We start from the raw sequence: 20,111 nt of genomic DNA, 5'->3' as shown, positions 1-20,111 counted from the left end.
AGCCACCTGCTCAGCCATGCGTACAGGTACACTGTACACACCCAAGCCGAGAAGGAGGCTCAGGTAGAGAATGTACGGCTGACCCTTCACCACTCCTCCCCTTTTTCATTACCTGTCCTTGTGGAGTAGTGGGGTTAGGGTTTTCTACCTGGGGCTTTCTTGTGAAGTGAGCAGTGAGACAGGCTCAACTGCTGGCGGGAAACTTTATCCTTCTCTCGAGCGTTGTCGCTGGGCAGTATATTATATTGTGACATCGCCACATGGCGACAGACAAGAAAGACAACCCCTGATTAGCCCAGTGTCGGAGGCCTGCAGAGAGACAGGTAGAGCCATTGTCGACATGTTGTCTGCCCTTCTTTTTCGTTGTGCGGACTCCATTGTACTTTGAAATAAAACAGAAAATATTTGAGGTGTAGGCTCGCTGCAGACTGTAGTCCGGGGTGTGGATGTACCTGAGGCAGAGTCATGGCGCAGTGAGACAGGAGAGGACAGTGGCAGGGCTGAGGTGACGCATTCACGGGGACTTTTTTTCGAGTGACGCGTTTTCAGCTGGGATCCCATCACCACTTGTGACGTTACTCCAAGCTCGACAACTGTGCGACAAACCTAACAGACTTGTCTCCTCGGACAAGATGGCGTTCCTGGCTGAAAAGAGAGGTTGTTACCGATTCGGCGTGTTGCTGGTGATGGCCGGCCTCGCCCTCTACATCACAGGCTTCAGCGTGTCCTTCTGGGCCTTCGTCACCGTCAACCAGACCAACATGTACCGCTTTGGCTTGTGGGACGTCTGCAGGACCCTGCCTTCGTCATCGCACTCCACCTTGTACGTGTGTACAACAGTCAATGGCTCCATCAGTAAGTAATCACACTCACACTTTCTTTCATTTTCCCCTTCATATAAAAATAATAAATATTTATTTAGCGCTTTTACAATGATTTGCTCAGAGCACTTTACAGAAATGACAGACTGAATCAACAACAGCCAGGCATCCATGTTGACATATAACAGACACTTCTACAACATTCACTCACTCACACAAAGTAAATTACACACACATTATACAGGCTTGTGGTGGGGACAGGGTCACAGTGAAGTCTTTGTTTTGAAAAGTTGTGTCATATTTGAAAGTTTTGTGTAGTTTATTTATTGTCAGCTCAAATTACCGAAAAGAGTAAAGATCTGTGTGTGTGTTACTGTGATGGTAATGTGTTATCTGATCAGTGCTTTTACTAAGAACTAGATGTTTGGACAAAAGAAACAGTTCTCTGAAGTAGTTATCTAGTTCTTGTAAATGTCGACTTTAAAGACCCTGCATTGAGGAATATACACGCATGTCAAACTCGTAATACAATAGTAAGACACAGTCCACCTACACACCATGGACTCAATTGGATTTGAAGTTAAACTAAAGCGTTGGGGGTAGCTCGATTTGACGTGGATTTGTACTCAAACAACAGAAAATGAGAAGAAAACAGTGAGTAATATTAAATTCTAATGTATATTCTAATAAAATGGTACTTTATGCTTGTATATATCATGTAAAAAATTTTCTTTAATTTCTGACGTGTGACATTCCGATCGGGTTGTGAAATCTAAACATTTACTATCTTTCATGTGAGCTTACTACAAGAAATCAGAGCCTATAATTCTTGAAATTAACACCATGCAAATGTGTTTAAAATGCTCTTTTAAACGGCGTATCACATTTGTTTGTCTTTTTTGTAGTTTAACAGATATAATTTTTTAACACGGGTGAAAATTAGGTACTCGGTGCTCCGTAGTGATTTATTTTTTTTTCGCGCCGCTCTGTACCTTCTTAGTGTACCGATAATAATATTATTAAATGCATCAATCTGATTTTTTTTTTTTTGGACAAGAACAATGTTTATTCATTTCAAGTTTATATACGGTTATCAAAGTGTGATTCCTGGAGGTGTAACTTGTGCTAGTATGATATATCCTGTGCATCCCTGTGTGAACATTTTTTGAAAATTCAATTACACCTAACTTATTTGCTTTGGATTACCAAAAATAGTGACTATTCATGCAGGATTCAGGTAGGAATATTTTAGTTTTACTAAGTTCAATCTCTTATTATCATTTTTTTAAAAATTTCTATCTCTTATAGTTATTTTTTAATGACTTTTTTGAAAGCGGTGGATTTCCATGCGCACAGGGTAATGTGACCTAGTTGAAGCCTTGAGCAGCCAAAGAGTTGACAATGTCTCAGTGCACTGCAGGGGCTTGTGACCTCAGCCGACATGATGAAAGCACGCGATCGCCAGGAATGATGGGAATGTGCTGTCTGAGAGTTAGACAAGTGTTTGTCAGTGCTGAATGAAGGCATTGTTTCTGTTTATTTACTTTTAGAAGGAAATAGCTAAAGGAGAAGGAAAAAGTGACATTTATGTCAATGAATAATGACTAGGTCAATAAAATGAGGAAGACGGCGATATGAAAATGATGATGATGATGATTATAATGCAGATTATCACCGAGCCGCCCAAGCTTTACAGTGTGTGGGGCTGGCTGTGATGTCCTTGTCGCTGGCACTGGGTTTGTTGTTGAACTTCAGTGTACCCAGGATATTCCTTCTGTCCCGCCTGCAGGAGATATCATCAGGTGTTGGCTGTGAGTACAACTGTTTGCATTCTTTCCTTGTCATTAACACAGTGAGAGTGGCTAATTAAACCTACTAAAACTCCTGCTTTACAGACTGCGAGCATCCCATCAGTCAGTGGCTTTGTGAATACATCCCTAGGCACTGTAAGTAAACCTACATCATCCTCTCATCTCAGCTCTAATTTTGCTAATCGTGACATTTCTGAATGGATTTCAATGTCTGTCTTCCAAAAAATGTGACTCATTTCTTTATCTTTAGACATTGACTCAATATTCCTCTCTAAAGAAGTATGACTCAATGACTATCTTTGGCTTTGACTCAGTGTCTGTCTCGAGAGAAGTGTGACTCAGTCTTCAAAGAAGTGTGACTCTCTCTCAGTCACCATGATACTGATACATGATACGGAGGTACTGACAGCAACGTGTGGCGAGCTACCTGACGGGTACCTTACCTTGTCTTAATGCAAGGATTTGAATTTTTACTGACTGCTTTAACCACTAAGCTTCCCTCATACACACACACAGACACACAAGCTCTCTATCTCTCTCTCACCCACACACACACACAGACACAGAAGCTCTCTGTCTCTCACCCACACACAAGCTCTCTCTCACCCACAAATGGCGGTGCGAGTGCCGGAGACTGTTGATGCATTGTCTTGTCATCTCTACTACATGTTTTTTCTGTTATGTTCACTTCGTTCCTTTATCTGACTGTTCAAGTTACGGTTTATAACCACCTGACCTAACCCTGCCTTGTGTTTGTTTTGGGGCTCATAGGCGCTTGATGGTGCTGTCTCTGAGTTCTTAGGCACTCATAAGAATGAATGAAAAGACAGAAAAAAGAAAGATGAAATAAAACCCTAATCTTGAATGAAGAATGAAAAATATGATTCACACAGTGTTTGGTTCACAATACTGTCGTATTCACAGTCAATGACATTTTCACATAGTCCATGAAGCGCGTGGGGATGCTTCAACATATTTCTGTGACACTTTATGTTTACTGTATGCAAGGATCATAAATATTGAAATGATTTATGTTCATCTCTTCATTGCATTGGCACCTGTAGACCATGAACGCTCTTTTGCGGGGGAGGAAGGAGGGAGAATAAGGCGGTTATTTCTTTCGTTCTTGTGGACTACTTTTTTGCTCTTCACAGTAGTATGGAGGTAGTATTACAGACAAGCACATGTCTATAGACCCTCAGTTTGCCGAGACTACCTGAACATCTTTAAAGACTACTCATTAAATACTAATTTGAAAAAAAAAATTATACTTAACTAACTCAATAGTTTGTTATTCCAAAATGCTCAACTGACTCGAAAAATATTTGTTCTACTCTAAAACCTACAAGATGTCTGTCCTTACTAATAATGTTGCTTTCCTACGAGCTGTTCTGGCTGCCAGTACAGACTTGGAATGTGCTGCAAGTCGTTTGAGTGTCACAATATCTTACTTCATCTGTAGGATCTTCTTTCCTAAATAAATTCACCAACCGGTGGTCTCCTCATTTTCCCACTCTCTTTCCTTCTTTCTTCCTCCCATCTTTATTTTGCTAGTTTACAACTGTGTTTGCTGTATCTGTCTCCCCTTTCGCCTTTTCCTTTTATTTGAACACACTGAGCTCACTGCCAAGCGATGATGATGATGATGATGATGATGATGATGATGATGAACTATCCTTGAATATCTTTTATGTTGCTATCCAGCTTTAACCGGATTCTCTGGGGCGATGATCTTCGTGAAGGAAATCGAGCAGATCAAGAGGGATCTCCTGTTCCGGGCCCCTGGAGAGAAGCCGTCTGTCTCCTACGACTGGGGATTTGCCCTTAACGTCACCGGCAGCATCCTCTGCATCCTCGCCACCATCATCATCTGCATGTCCAACCGCCCCGACGCTAGCTCCTCCACCACCGACACCGCAAGCGACTTGAGGGTCGTGCACAGCAGCTCGCGAAGAAGGGCGAGCGATGGAGAGAGGAGTGGAATAGCCAATCCAGCGTTCTACAGAAACCACGTGATATCGTCGACCTACGACAGAGACCACGTGACGTCGACAGCCAATCCACGCTACGACAGAGACCGCTCCACGCGCAGTTCGTCTGGTGGCTCCACCATCTCTGTCATTTCAAAAGATCACGTGATTAAATCAACGTCCAATCGCAGCCTGGAAAAAGAGAGTGTACCGTCCTTGAAATTAAGTCAAAAATCTTCGATACACAAGGTTTCACCTCCTCGGGTGCCTGGTCTAGAAAAATATAATTCTTCATCGTCTGTGAGTACAGTGGTCTAGTTTAATGACCTGAAAACGTGTTTGATGAATGGAGGGCAATATGGAGGCGACAGTTATTCTGACAGCACAAAAGTGTTTGCTGTACTACTAATGGCAGGTCATGTCAAGATAAGAGCAACTTTCAAATACAGATTCGACTTTGAAAACCAAAGAACCTTTAGCCGGTTGCTTTATTTGTTCTTTTTAAAGAAGTGTTTTCTTATTGATTTGTTGTTTGCTGGTATTCCAGTCGTTTTGTAATGTTTGTGAATTTTCCCCGCTGAATATGATCGTTATGTTCACGATATTTACCATGACTGCAGATATCTTTTGGTTAGTCGTAATGATCATTACTGAATTTTATATAAAAATTGTGGGATTATCATGTGAAACCATTCCAGCATTCTCTAGCTTTTCTTTTATGATTATATAAATTTCCTTTTCTGAATGTTTGTTCTTGATCGAAGTGAAACGAAGCTTGATTTTAAAATATATAGGTAGATGTAATCATGTTTTTTATATTATTTTATAACTGATAAAAATTAATTTGATATTTTAAAATTTAAACTTATAACACTGTAATTCGTGTCTTTAGGGTTGCTATTTTATATTCTGCGTTATTTGATGTTACAATGTTTGAAACCAGTTTAAGCATTAGAATGTTTCTTTCAGTCAATTTTCATTTGAACCGACTTAATGAAAAGTCTTTCGCAAAGATATCTGCCATTGTTTATTAAATTTTAAATCCTTAATCCGCCTTCAGCACCTTAAACTTGGAATCAGGCAATGGACACACAAAACGATCGTGAGAGTTTGCTTAGTGTTTGGACATTTTTCATCATGAATCGAATGTTTTTTGGGTTAATTTTGGCATTTGTTATTCGGTGTATAGAACATCACCATTCCATTACACAGTTTCTAACAATTACAAGATATTTCAAGTCCATTATTCACGACGTGCGAATATTTCATGTTTGGTATGTGTGTGTGTGTTAGTGTGTGTGTGTGCCATTGACAACTGAATGAATAGCCGCGACACAATCACATCAAGATGTTATCTACGACTTTCATTTTACTTTTTTCCCTGTGACAGAAGACCATCAGAACAAACTTTCCGGTTGTGCGACACCTCGGTGCATTTTGTATTTTTGTAAGTCTGTTCAGTCTTGATGGAATTCATTCATGAAGCGTATCTATAATATCTTACAGAAACTCAGTATTTCCCATTGAAAATATTACTATGTGATGTCGTACTTTCAAGATATTATCATTTATAAATAAAAGTTGTATTCAACAACATCTTTTGAGTAATAAGCTCTTTCTGGAGTCTGGTAAGCAAAGTATTTTTCTCCTGGAGTGATAATTCAGTAAGCCATTCGATAGTTTCTAGTTTGTATACAAGCACTGGTAAGCGGCCATTTACTGGGGACTGAGGAGGGAAAACAAGATCGAAGAGAGAAAAATGAGGAGGAAAGCTACATCTGCAAAAACAGCAAAAATATACTGAAGCAAATCCAATGTGTAGATTGTCAATAAATGTTCAAAGTACAATTTGAATGTACCTCGCTCGTACCTACACACGCACACTAATAGGATTCAAGAGTTTATTTCAGAAAATCAGTTTATTCTTGTGTTAATGACTGTGTGAGAGAGAATGTGTGGGGAGCCGGGTGGTGAGTGACTTTTGTTAGAGCCTTGTTGTACGGACACCTGAAATACAGTTAGTCACTTTTTTTTTGTTTTATTTTATTCTCTTTTGCCCTCAGCAGGAAAAGAGAAACGGATTGTATGTCAGGATTCAACGCCCTGCCTTGAGCTATAATTTAAATATTCATTTCCATCTGCACTTCTTTGGTGTGTAAACCCGCCGTGGCCATAATGAATGATGACAGGATGGTTGTATATCTGTCGGCCTACGTCCCGTGCTTTGTCAACCTGTGGTTCTCCGAGCTCACAGTGTGTCCTGAGATGTTGGGATGATGGTGAGATACTGCGTCTGTTTCCTTGGTCTCCACAAAACAACACTAAGTTCATCGGGAGCGGTTGAAGTTACTGTTTCTTTAGTCGTTTCTTCAAAGTGTCAGGGAACGAGAAATTCGGCAAGTTCCCGCAGACGATGATCCTTCAGACGATGAGGTCGTTTTCAAGTCTGATGGGTGAGGGTCGACTCACCAGACCTGCTGCTGTCCACTCTTTCATCTTGCTTGTGCTCAGTTTTAATCGTGTAGGGATCCACTCTTTATCTGGAATTTCATACGCACACCGGCACACTAACAATGTCAGCATTGGATTTGCTGATCATTCAAGGGCAGCAGTCCTTGAGTTCTTCACTCATGTTGTAGTTTGATCGCTTAGCTCCCCTGGAAACAAAGATGGGTTTTGACCTTACAGTATTGCATGAAAATATTCTCCTATCTCCGTAACTCTTTGAAATGCCAGAAAGTAAGTCTCCAATAAATTGACGATACGACAGGGAGTCATTTAAAGTGCACAAAGAAGTCCGCTGGTCGAACTTTCAAATCTCATGAATCCACCAACACGACTTAGAATACGCTCTTAGAAAGAGAGCAATGACTACTGTGATAAAGTGAAAAGCTCGCACTTTTCATACTTAGTGACCTACTATCTGGTCCTTCTTGTGGCTATCCTGGCTACAGCAGAGTGTCAGGACTCAGACACACCTAGGGCGGTAGTGTGGGAGGATGAGACGTTAGTCCGGGCTCACGTGGGGAAATCAAGGGCGAGCCACTATAGTCTGTTATGAGGCGGTGACCAGCTTTGCATCCACCGCGGATGTTGTTCTACTTCTGGGACAGTGATTAAAGTGGCAAAGATGACCTCATATAGTGTCTCATGAAACAACATCGCCAATTACAGAGAGGCTTCTCTTGATTTGCTACCGACAACGACTTATCCCCGGGTTATAACAGCGAGTTCCGCTGCCAAACCGTGGTGGTCACGTGCTGACCTATAGATATGAATACCTTTGGTAAAAGCTTACCTACCTCACGATATGCGTGACTAAGTTGTTTGTTTTAATCCCTCTATCCCCCTGGCGCACTAACACCGCCTGTCTGTCTGTGACACCTGTCGTCTTCACCTCTGCCTCGTGCACATCCACTAACCTCAAGCGTCTAACGTAGGTTACATCCCTCTAGTCTGGTTTTATGGCTTTTGTTCTCAGTCAGTTTGGGTTAGTCAGGACATGTAGTATACCTACAACCTATAAGTATGCCAGCTGTCTATTAACCCTCTGTAGTCGCTGCAGCCATCGCTGAGTCCAAACTCCACCCACCAACACGAGACGAGGCATATTTTTATCATCAAAGTGTTAGAGATAGTGTGCTGATGTTCTCTTGTGTGTTCTGAACTACATGCGCGAGCAGGTAATAATTGGCAGATTAAATTAATTGATTAAGAAATTAGAACGTCTGCTGATCAGAGTTTCTTTCTGAAGGCGAACCATTCCCTGCAACCTTTTGAAACTTCATTTCCTCGTCTTCTCCAGGTGAGAACTGGGTGTGTAGATCTTTGTTTATTCCTGCAACTGACAGCTTAACCAGAGTAATAACCGGACTGCAGTTATGCTTCCTCTCACCTTCCCTCATCTTTTCCCCCTCGTTGCTGTCCTCCCCTCTCCATCTGCAACTGCACGATCCCGGCGGACTGCCAGTACATACCTGGTAGAAGGCGGCCATCATATCGTCGCAGCGGTCATTTCCAGCGTTAATTTATCAACAAGCAAAGTGTGTAAAGCAGTGTTCGTCAGATACAATTAAATCATTTCTTGCCCAGCGCAGGCCGGCGAGTTCATGACCCCTGACCTCCGACGTGTGAACTGCGTACAAAGCCGTGACGTCACCATGCTACCAGAAGCAACGACTTTCGCTCACAAAAGTAACTATGTAGGGGGCGCTCCCCTAACCCCACTCTACAGAGGCCCTCTGTGTGCACGTGTGACGGCTATTTTTATCTCACTGTGCGTGCGTGTGTGTGTGACAGATGTAGGAACAAGTGCTACACAAGGCAAGGTCTAAACAAAATCCCTCTGCAGGAATATTTGGTGTGGCCATGTGTGCTTCCATGTGTGTAGCAAGAGGCTGCATGAATGTTGAAGATGTTTAAATGAAAACAGAGACACCAGAAACCAAACAAACAAAAGAAAGAAGGAGAAAGATATGCGCGTCCTCGCCAGGAAGTGCGCCACACACTGTACACTTTCTGTACTGAACATTACAACAACTGTCTCTAAATGTCAAACAATTGTCTCCCATCAGTTTGCAGTTCTCGTAGACGGCAAGCTCATGGTGGGTCTTTCTTACAGTCAGGGAAATGCACGAGAAAACCTCGGCAGGATAGTCTGAGGTCGTCAGCAAGCAACACTTGGCTCGACATGTATAAAGTACAACTCTATTGCGCACACCATGTCACCCTGACCTCCCGTTAACAGACGTTTCGCACCTGGTGAGTACCACACAAATGATAACATTTAGTTGACACACCAGTTGTTATGTCTGGTATGAAAACAAAGCGGGAAATTTTTATCGAAATGCTTGTCAAAACAACTTCTAGGATAGAAAGAAAGAGTAGATGTAAGGACAGAAATAGTTCCGTATCTCATTTCCATCTGAGCAGGAACTATAAGTGGTTAATTGTGTCTAGATTTCGACATATGAAGGCGTAACCACAACTTTTACTTTTCCTACTAAATGGAGGGACCCTTTAGCTGGCTCTCCAATCCTTGAACTTTGTTAAACTCGGGAATTCAATTAGAGAAGCACACACGCTTGGCGGTTCGACAGTCGTGTGACCTTTACCCCTGTGAACCGTAGACGGTTAGAACAGGAGAGGCTGGGTGGGTAATGAGAAGGGAACCTCAGAGGAACTAAGCTGGCTCCGAGAGCCAGGAGTGAGGAGTCGTCTCCAAGCGTTTCCAGCCGATATGTCCCGAGATCACAGTTTTATGAAACTTTAATTGACCTTTACCTTGCTCTGAACTAGAGTACACCTATCTTCCCCATCACACACAATCCTTTATTCCAAGTAACTGAATCAAGCACCTTTACATGGGAACTAACTACGCTGGTACAAATATTTTTTCTTAAATTTATTATCTCCCCTGAAAGTTTTTTCCCCTCTCCATTGAGAGTACCCCAAAGTGTAAGAACGTGTATATGAAACGTTATATTTTTATATAATCCTCAAGGTGAACTATATTTATAATAATAGCAATGTACTGACAATGATATTTTTAATAAAATTAATGTAAATCATCTTTTATAAATAATTTTGTAAATCATCCGTGCCATGCTACCATTCGGTAATAAATTTCAATGACATTAAACACGATTTCCTTAAAAATGGAGCAGCTTGACAGAAAAAGGAACTGAGTGTGGCCCGATTAGCCTGTCACCCTAGGTGTGATTAGTGCTGCAAACATCTCAGGTCCAAAAGCCAGTGCTGTCAGTGATGCTATAAGCCGCTCATGTCTAAGTGTGCTTCATTACAAGAGACACATGAAGCCAGTGGTGAGACAGGGTGAGGGGCACAGTCCTCGTGGTCACAGATGTTGTTCTATGTTCAGCTTCATTTCCTGGTTACTGTAGCTTGCGTGGCTTATCTGTCTCGATTGTTTGTGTTGTATTTAATTAATATTCATGGGCTACTGCAGGCAGCTGTGGGGCGAGCTAAACAATGGTCTGCTTACTCATGGTTGTGCTTACTCAGCTCACAAAATCTCACAAAGCTATACTGGAGTGGGAGGGGTGAGTTGGGAGGTGGAGGACAAGCTTACAACAGCTGAGAAAAGGCAGCAGACGAGCGTGAGTGCCTCGTGGTAGTTGGGACAAGCTTGAAGTAGAACTATGTTTCGCTGTCTTTTTCTCCTTCTTCTTTTTTTTTTTTCTCTCTCTCTTCTTGACACTGAGTGAATTTATTCTTTTATTCAATCCGGTAATATGAAAGGCAGTGGGAGGAGAATACTGCGCTCTGCTCTCTACTACTTGCAGAGTTTTACACGATGAACCACTTGTAGTTCACTCCACTACAGCGCTTGGGGACTTTGCCTTTTTATTTTACTGTATTTTATTTAGCGCGTGTTGTGCTTCTGTGTGTGAATGTGTTGGTGACCGAGAGGCTACCTGTGTAAGTTCTTAACACGTTTATGATTGAGTGCATTGTGTGTGTACGTATGGAGACAGTGCCGTTACTTGTCATATTCTACTCCCACCCGAGATAAAATTTCACTCAAGAAAGCTGAGGTAACACGATGACACACTGCAAGCTACGATGATCGAGAACGAGTTCGAAATAGAAAACAGACTGCAGTCAGGGGGGAAAACTCCTTACTGCTGTGATTTCGATGTCTGGGAGGGTTTTGGGCTGGGGGGGGGGAGGTTTGTAATATCAATGGACCCGCCGTCTGCTAGAGCCGTCCAAGAACGGGGACAGTGATGTCTGATGTGTAGTCGCAGTCTTGTGCAGACATGTTAAAGTCGTCGTCGTCGTCAGTTGCAAACAAGACACGCACACACGTATATATAAATACACACGCACGCACACAGGTTGGTTGTTTTGTTGACCTTACATCCACAGCCACCGCAGGCTAACTCGCTCAACTTTGACACTGCCTGTTGTAACAATTCATCAACTGGATGAACCTGACACCAAACTCAAATATTTCCTTCCTTTGCTATAGGAAGGGTAAGACAGAGAGGTGTGACTGGTTGCACCTGTTTATGTTTGGTGACCAAAGACTTCGCACTCCATTCTCTCTGATGTCAAACGAATCAACAGCTTCTTGAGTTAATATTGTACACATTCAAATTAAAATCACATGCTGAATTTTTTTTCTCACGCATTCAAATTAAATTATTGTTAGTACTATAGCTAATTTTGAATTAATGCTCCATGAATTTCTAATATATGCAGCATTCACTTGTATGGAAAACCCACCTCTAGCTCACAGACAGACATTTTCATGGAAACAGTAATTAAACGGTTTTACTTTCTAGTGCAATGTTTCCCTCATTTCTAAGCTCACCATCTACTTTACACCGGCTGTCTGAAGCCATTACCGAGAACCAACAGTTCATCAGATTCTCTGTAAAATATTTGTTAAATCATCCATAAACACGACTTTGGTTATTAATTTCCTGGCCTCATTTAATTATCTCTGAAATGAAGTGCCTTTCCTTCAGATGATGATGATGATGAGCTGTCTGCAACTTGTCGCTAATTTGGACAACTTTGACCTTTGTGCAACAGCAAATCTTAATTATATTTAATGTTTTTAACAAACACTTAAAAAATCAAGTCCAGCTAATGAAAGCTATTAAGACAGCCATTTCTGATGCAAAGAGAAGTGTAGGTTTAAAGTAGGTTGGGAACACGAGCGATATTAAGTGGAAACATAAGTCAGTTTATTTATTTAAGTGCTACACCCACTGTCCAGATGTAAAACTAAAACCTCGGATGATTCATGTGTGTCTCTGCTACCATTACTACCATACTTTGAAGAGATGCTTTCACAATTAGAAGTAGACCTGAGAGTAGAAATATGAGCAGGGCATAAATTGCTAGCCAAAAAAAAAAACTTTCTTTTAACATAAAATAAATAACAATAATTTCGTTGAGAGTACAAATGTGGGACATCTTGAATTTGATAGCCTATATGTACATTCAGTCTTTTTCCACTGCGCATGAGTGAGACAGCAAATCTGAGAATGTAAATTCCGTTGAGATGACAGAGCCTTGAACCAGCCTCCCTAGCATCTGGAACCTGCGTGATGGAGGAAGTCTTCACTGTCCTCCTCTGGTCTTGAACCTTGAACCTAAGGTGTCCCCCAACAGTCGTAGACTGCGTGATGGAGAAAAACTGATGTCTTTATATTGTTTGTAACAATATGGCAAACACACGTGCCTTTGCAGGAGTGGATTTCATCAGAATACAAAAACAATGGTTTCACGTTGTTCGTTGCTGTTGTTTGTCCTATGTGACAGAAAAGATGTATCAATAGATTTTGTCATGAAGGCGCACTTATACTTTATTGTTTACAATTTCACTTGCATGTACACTCAAAAACATTTTTTGATCGGCTCAACTGCACAATTATGTTCACAAATGTACGCGCGCATGCATGTACCTTTGTATTCCACAGTTTTCTAGTCCTCTGAAATTTCCCAAGGTCTTTTCCACAATGGTTGGATGCGATCAATGGTTGTTTGCATTAGTCTTTAAAGTTCTAGACTTGTATCACTTTATTTTATTCTTTCTCTGATTGGTTTTTTGTCTGTCTGTTTATATCAAACGGCTTTTCTACTGCCTGATTAAACTACCTATAACACTAAAGGCAACGACAGCAAATAACAACGAGAAAAGAACTGTGAAAAACGCAGTATTGCTAAGTAAATTAGACAATCTCAAAATAATCCCAAATAATGGACTTTTGTGCGCGCGCACACACACACACACACTCAAAATATTCGCGCAGTTTTTGTTTATTTTCACAGCACATGTCGTAAGAAAAAAAAGGGCCTTCACCTTGGACAGCCAACATGTCAAGGATCTGGAAGAAGGCCTTGGCGTACATGACTGTATTTACAGTTCATTGCCATCTTCCCAGCCACCCATGTGCGCACCAGATGTGTGTCGGTGACTATAAAGTCCACTACTGGCTGCTGTCACAGTCATAGCAGCTTGCAAGACACACCAGCAGCTCTCCGGGTGTAGCGAACTCATTTCCCGTCTACAAAGGGTATAGCCGTCTGCCATAGGGACCATGTCTAGCAAACCGTCCGCCAAAACCGCGGCCAAGACGGAAATGACATCACCCACGTCTCAGGCCACCAACACCACCAAGAAGGTGGAGACTACCCCGCAGCCCAGCTTCACGGCCAAAACGCAGCCCGCACCGGTTTCCAGCACGGCACCGGAGAAGAAGCCGACGGTGACGGAACCTCCAGCAGCGAAACCTACCGCTGCCGCCCCAGTCTCCAAGCCGGTTCCCGAGCCAGTCGCCCCAGCCTCCAAACCGGTGCCTGAGCCAGTCGCCCCAGCCTCCAAGCCAGTCGCTCCAGCATCCAAGCCGGTTCCCGAGCCAGTCGCCCCAACCTCCAAACCGGTACCTGAGCCAGTCGCCCCAGCCCCAGCCCCCGTCACCGTCACCGTTTCAAAGGCGACGCCCACCACTGCTGTGCCTAAACCAGCAGAACCCATCAAGCAGCCAGCTGTGACGGAGGCGAACGTACCCAGCAAGGAGCCGGTGGTGTCCACTACCCGCGTCCAGCCCACCACCGCCGCCCCTCCCAAAGCTTCCTCAGCCCAGTCCACTTCCCCGGTGTTCGGCAAAACGACTACAGCTTCCGAGCCTTACGGACCGACCACCATTCCCAGCAAAACGACGGCGACGGCGCCTGAGCCCTACGGCTACACCACGGCCATGGGCAGGACCACCTTCGCTCCCGAGTCCGGAAGTGCTGCAGGGAAGGGAACGACGGGATCGAGGCTCAACAAACCCACAGCATAAGTCTTCATCAGGCTAGTGGCATGCAGGTGGGGAGTTAAAATATTGATATTTCGAACACAAAGATTGATGTCAGTAACCTACTAAATGGACAGCTGGAACTTCAATCTTATCTTTGTGTTTTATTTACTACTGAAACAAAGTTATACATCTGTATTTAGAATTCAACAAGTCTACCAAGTACTTTTTTGTTTTGAATTAATCCTAAGCTTTTAAGTTAGCAACGAATTCAATTTATAGTCATGAAATGATCAAGGAATGTTTACATGACATGACAGCAATCACAGAAAGGTAGAGAGAAGAAGGAAGGAAGAGACAAAAGATGACTTGTAGACTGCCGTATGACTGGACATAACAGCCAAGAGTGTTAGCTTGAACCTGCAGAGCACGAATTTGTAAAGAATACAATAGCCAAAATAATGTTCCATCATTAAGTTTATAAATCATTCTCTATGTAACAGATGAGGATAGCCCGGGAGCTGGACAGTCACGTGGGGTCGTTACATGAGGTCAGAGGTAATACCATCCAGTGAGGCGGATCAAGGATTCACTAAAACTTTAAAGAGCTCCGGGTTAAACTACACCTTCAACCGCAGTGCAGCTTATGGGGTATACATCTTGAGGACTACCGACGCAATGGTTGCTGCTTATTTCGGTTATTTTCTGTCTCATCTTGTGACCGGAAGTGGCGAACCAGTTCTCACATTCTGCCATCAATCAGTCCGAGCAGACCTGGGAGAATCCTGCCTGTGTTCCGAACCTAACAAAGGCATCAAAACATTTTCTGAAAACAAAACATTTTCTCCGCCATCTTTGTTCAGAACAAAGGCACTGAGATGCCGCCTCAAATTGCAGACAGAAAATGAATAGCTAGGTGAAGGAATAAGACCTGTAGTGAGTGATCCACTGGTCAAATCTGCATGCCAACCTATATATATATAATGTCTTTATGTTTAGGTTTTCTTTGGAAAAGCCAGTAGCCTTCTGGCATTGTGTAATATTGGGAAGGCGACACAAAACTTGTCTAAAATAAATACACGTTGATATTTATAAGTATTATTTTCACATTTTATAATTGATTTTGATTTTTCAGTTTTAAGCACAGTCAACATGTGAATGATAATTGAGGAAATTCGCTGATTCCTGACTTTTCGGAAGAAATTTTTGCTGCTGTTAAAACTCATTTCTTGGAAACATCGTTGGGGCGATGAGCGATATTCAGTTTTGTAAAATCCTGAGATGTAACATCCATCCACTCATGTGATTTACATGTGACAACTTAGAGGAGATGAACAGCAATTAAAGAAAACAAAATTCACCTTGGCTCAGTCTGATTGGCTATTGCATTTGTGTCTTGTTAATCGCATTAGCAAATGAAATTAGTCATTTTAATTAACTTTATCTACTGCTCTCTCTCTTCTTTTTTCGGTCTCTTTTTCCTATTCCGTGAGTGCGTTTGCGCGCGTTTGAACCTCTGCACATGTGTTAGTGCGTGTGTTTGTATTTATACAAGTTACAAGTGTAGAAGTATACGCTGGACTGCAGTATAGTAAATACACAGCACACATTCAAATATATTTGTATCTACAACACTTAGACATGAAACATATCTTTCTTGAAAGTGTCTGTCAGTGGAGAAAGGACACCCGCTGTCATCCACCCCGCTCTGTGTATTAATGAATGCTCCCTCTGTGTCGTCTGCTCGCTCAACGACATCGAAACCTGTGTCGACGTCAAAGTCACGACGTATGTAAGAGACAACAACAACACAACAAAACAAACTAAAGAAAAACAAAGAGGATGACCTACATAAAATGTAAAGTAGATGTGCAGACAGCTGGGAGATGACAAAGCACGGAGGTTGCGTGCTCGCGCCTAATAACTGCACTAAAAACACTTCCGGTTGCTGAGATGCGCGCGCAGTCGAGCAGGTGAAGGGCTTGCCAGGTAAGTGAATGTCAGCTGCGGTCATTGAGAGAGTCGACCGTAACAGAGGGGATTGATTGTATTTTGCGAGACTGATAAATCGTTATAATAGCAAACACTGTCATACTATCAACTGTTTTGACAGAGTAAGGAAATTAGCATATTTCGGTAGTTCCCTTACAAGGACGCATTTTCTTTCTTGCAGTCTATTTTTACACACAGGTTCTACACATTTTTTTATGATTACCTGAGGACACTTCGTACAGAGGTATGCATACGCCCCCGCCCCCCCCCCCCCCCCAAAAAAAAAAAAAAAATTTTTTTTTTTCTTCGCAGTCAGTGAATGCAACTGCTGTATACTACGTACTTACAATGCATAGCCACGAGCACAAAGTCTGATAAAGAGCTTTATTTTCTACTAGACTCAGCTCACACATTTTGAAACTTTGTGATATACCACCACCCTTCTTTTTCTTGTAATAGAAACCTGTCAACGGTACACGTGTGTACAGTCGTGACCTCAGGTGACCCCGATACACACAGGTAACATCATCTCAGTCTCCTGACTGCCGCTCACCTTGATGTACACTTACCCGAGTTCTTTTAAAAACAATGTCAGTATTTGACCTCTTTCTATGATCACAATGTTCTGTTAGGGGTATATCTCCATCATGAAAAGGGGTAAACGCTCAGATTTGGGGAAATAGCATCAGAAATTTAATTAAAGAAAAACATCTTGTAAGACTAAATGCCTTCTGCCGTTCGGTATCAAAAGGCATTTTGTCAGAAGTATTTGCTTTACTCAGGCTGTTTGTTATTTTTTACAGCTAACCTTCTCAAATTAAAAATATCCAGCCTGAAGCTGCAGCTGTTTTTTCTCCCTCTCACCATCAACATCGCAATTTGCCTGGTGAGCATTTTTGTTTACACAATTCTTCCCAAGTGCTGAGTCTTCAAATCTTAACTCGACAATAATACTGTTTTGTTTTGTAAATATTAATACATAAACAGGAAATTAATAAATCTAATGTAGATTAACTTATCACGAGGTCAACAAGGTCAGCTATCTTTTAATCGGAATTAAGTTTCTTGTTATTTGTTTTGTTACTTGTTTGCAAGGTGAAGATATCGAGTGAAAGTAAGAATTGCGAACTCCACAGATTGTAAGCCGAGAGTTTTGTAGTTCGTCTGCAGGACAAGTCGAGTCGTACATAAATAAGGATATAAAGTAATCTTCGTCTTTCTCTTTTGCTTTTTCTGTCCGCGAATATGTACACAAACAGGAGAGTGTGTGTGTTTGTGTTTGTGTGCATGCAGGTATCATTAGTCAGTTGTGCGAAACTTTTTTCACACTACAAGTCAAGGTATCAACTCTCTCTCTGTTTCTTTGTCTCATGGATTATTCTCTTTTTATTTTGACTTTCAGTATGGTTGTGTAAGCGATATGAGAGGTTTCATTTTCCTTTTTTCCGTTACTTGCATGTCAACCTTCAGCGTTCACCTTGAGATGGCGAGGCCTTTTAGGGTCAGATAAGGACCTGGAATTGTTTTTCATTGTAGCAAATGTGTTCAGCACATTACAATCCCATTGTTAACTCACAAACAAGCTACGGGCATTACAAAGCACCTCTGAGAGAATGGGTGTCATTTCCTCCACTTTCTTAAAGAAATATGGCAAAAGTTTTAATGTTTTAAACAGCTTTTAAATGTTGGTCTAGAATTGGACGCCTGTTCAAAGCAAGCTTTTATCTATAAAATATCTTTTGATGATAGAACGACGATGCAGCTTTGTTCACTACGGCTTTTATAAAACACTTGTCAGGGTAGATATCTGCACTGAGTAGCGGAGTTCTCAAATTAAGCAGTGAGGTGTGTTGAGAGGTCGTGGCTGAAACTCACCCTTAATGGCACTAACTTTAGTCACACTTGACTTTGCTGTGGCTGCTACCTGTGGGTTAAGAAGTAGTTCCTGTATGAACTTGCATAAACTCTAAACAATACGCATTCATGAAACCGGCTCAGGTTGGTTTTTTTGTCCGGTTGTATGTCTTCACTTCATCTGCGCAGAAAGACCTTGGTCCCAAGGTGCAGCCGGCTGGAACAACTGCCTGAGACTTGCAGTCATTGGTTCGAACCTTGTCGTCCACACACATGATGGCCAGATGCGTGGCGCGTGGGTATAAAGCCTGCGTGGTGCTGGTGCGCAGCTACTTCCCTGCTGCAAGCCACACGGTTCGAGTCCCAGACGCACGCCTGTTGCCGTCCCAGTGTCCACTTGTCTTCCAGCGAGCCACCGCATCGAAAATGGCCGACAGAGCTCCCGCCGGCGGACAGAAGAAGGACACAGGGGCCCCTCCTCAACAGAACCCCAAGCAGGGAGGCGAGCAAGCCCCACCCAAGGGGAAGGAGCCAGCAGGTGGGAAACCCGGCCAGCAGAAAGGTGGTAAAAAATGATGACAGACTGTAAAATCACAAAGGATCTTTTCTTCCCTTCTTCTTCGCCCCATCCCTTTCATTTTCCTGCTTATCGAGTATACGGCCTGCGACAGAAAATGCTACTGGAAGGACCAACTGTGATGGGAAGCAAGAGACTTGCGTGTGCACCTCGGCGAGTTTTGTCTTATTCTGGTTTGGATGATATCACGTGGTTAACAGAAGAAAACTCATTGAACCAATGTTCAGTGGTTCGCCGATCGCCTTTTGTTTTTTCTTGAACTTCTTGTCTCAGGGCGCTGACTGTTTACAAAACTAACAAGCAGCCTGTGAAAGACCGTGGCCAGACAACAAACAGTACGACTGAGTTAAAGCTTGTTTGTGGATGATGTTTTGTCTGTACATAATCGGAAGTGCCGTTGAAACAAACATTCCGAGCAGATATAAACAAGAAAGGTATGATTATTTTTGGTCATGATTACCGCGACTATCAACGCTGCCTTAGATAACAACAATGCTTTGTTTGATGATGCAAAGATGTACATCCAGTTGATGATGTTAACATTAATATCGAGTGCATTACAATACAGATGTTATAATGGAAAGTGGAAATCTGTATTTGCCAGATACCTACTCTCATCTCGGTGTCTTTACGAGTATGCTGTTACTTTGCGATGTAAATTGCCTGAAAATAAATGGTTACGATGTGGCTAAGATCCCCAGCATCTATAAAAATTATACTGCGGCAATGTACAAATCAGTTGCCCATTAATGTGGATGTCATGCTAACCCATGTTTTTGGTCTGACAAGAATTATAGCAGTTAATTAAGAACTGTTAAATAGGGTTCTTTAGCCCGCAATGGTGTTTTCAAGATCACGAAAGTGCAAGTGGTGGTTGATGTGTTGTATTGGTTTCATTTTGTTCGTTGATACTAAACATCTTCTGGAACCTGTCGACTGAAGCGAGAAGACGAGTCTTTCTGTGGCTGTGAGGAGTATAATTGTCTGATGACCAAGCGAAGATGTGCACAGGTCGATGACCTTACTTGTATCATGTGAGTGCAGTCCCATTCTGTCCAGGCAGAAATAAAACTTGATTTTGTTAAATCTTGGTGGATTTTCATCTGACATTTTATTGTCTTTGCCTATGTCTGCGTCTTTGCTTGATTCTTAGTACATGTATCTGTATTTGTATCTAAAGTACGTGTATGTCTTTGTTTGCATGATAGTCACCTGACCACCTCCTTAAAATGTGAACATCTTTCTTTTTAGTCTGTGTGCATGTTTGCAGAGATGAATGATGAGTGTGATTTAATACCCTTAATAAT

General features: G+C 42.2%; 2 protein-coding genes and 1 long non-coding RNA gene across 3 annotated transcripts; all 3 read left to right on the top strand.

Moving 5' to 3' along the window:
* The first annotated feature begins 270 nt into the window (after positions 1–270).
* Positions 271–6,198, top strand: LOC112574996. Its single transcript, XM_025256476.1, has 3 exons — positions 271–855; positions 2,489–2,632; positions 4,337–6,198. Exons 1-3 carry the CDS (start codon positions 633–635, stop codon positions 4,918–4,920), a joined length of 951 nt encoding a protein of 316 aa, XP_025112261.1. The 5' UTR covers positions 271–632; the 3' UTR covers positions 4,921–6,198.
* A 7,383-nt stretch (positions 6,199–13,581) lies between these two features.
* On the top strand, positions 13,582–15,741 carry LOC112572474 (transcriptional regulatory protein AlgP-like). The gene is made up of 2 exons (XM_025252177.1): positions 13,582–14,452; positions 14,885–15,741. Exon 1 carries the CDS (start codon positions 13,680–13,682, stop codon positions 14,424–14,426), a length of 747 nt encoding a protein of 248 aa, XP_025107962.1. The 5' UTR covers positions 13,582–13,679; the 3' UTR covers positions 14,427–14,452; positions 14,885–15,741.
* Positions 15,742–16,206: 465 nt separating this feature from the next.
* On the top strand, positions 16,207–19,894 carry LOC112569276. Its single transcript, XR_003100359.1, has 4 exons — positions 16,207–16,370; positions 16,833–16,892; positions 17,177–17,259; positions 18,417–19,894. It is a non-coding gene; the product is annotated as an uncharacterized LOC112569276 (long non-coding RNA).
* The last annotated feature ends 217 nt before the right edge of the window (positions 19,895–20,111 follow it).

Source organism: Pomacea canaliculata, linkage group LG1, assembly GCF_003073045.1.
Source record: "Pomacea canaliculata isolate SZHN2017 linkage group LG1, ASM307304v1, whole genome shotgun sequence".
NCBI lineage: Eukaryota > Metazoa > Mollusca > Gastropoda > Architaenioglossa > Ampullariidae > Pomacea > Pomacea canaliculata.
Note: the sequence above shows the minus strand (reverse complement) of the source record. Positions and strands in the feature narration are given on the sequence as shown.

Excerpts from the sequence above, each read along its gene's own strand:
- LOC112572474 (XM_025252177.1), top strand. The coding sequence starts at position 13,680 with ATGTCTAGCAAACCGTCCGCCAAAACCGCGGCCAAGACGGAAATGACA.
- LOC112574996 (XM_025256476.1), top strand. The coding sequence starts at position 633 with ATGGCGTTCCTGGCTGAAAAGAGAGGTTGTTACCGATTCGGCGTGTTG. Across the intron at positions 856-2,488 it reads AACAGTCAATGGCTCCATCA|ATTATCACCGAGCCGCCCAA; the intron begins GTAAGTAATCAC and ends ATTATAATGCAG. Across the intron at positions 2,633-4,336 it reads GATATCATCAGGTGTTGGCT|CTTTAACCGGATTCTCTGGG; the intron begins GTGAGTACAACT and ends GTTGCTATCCAG.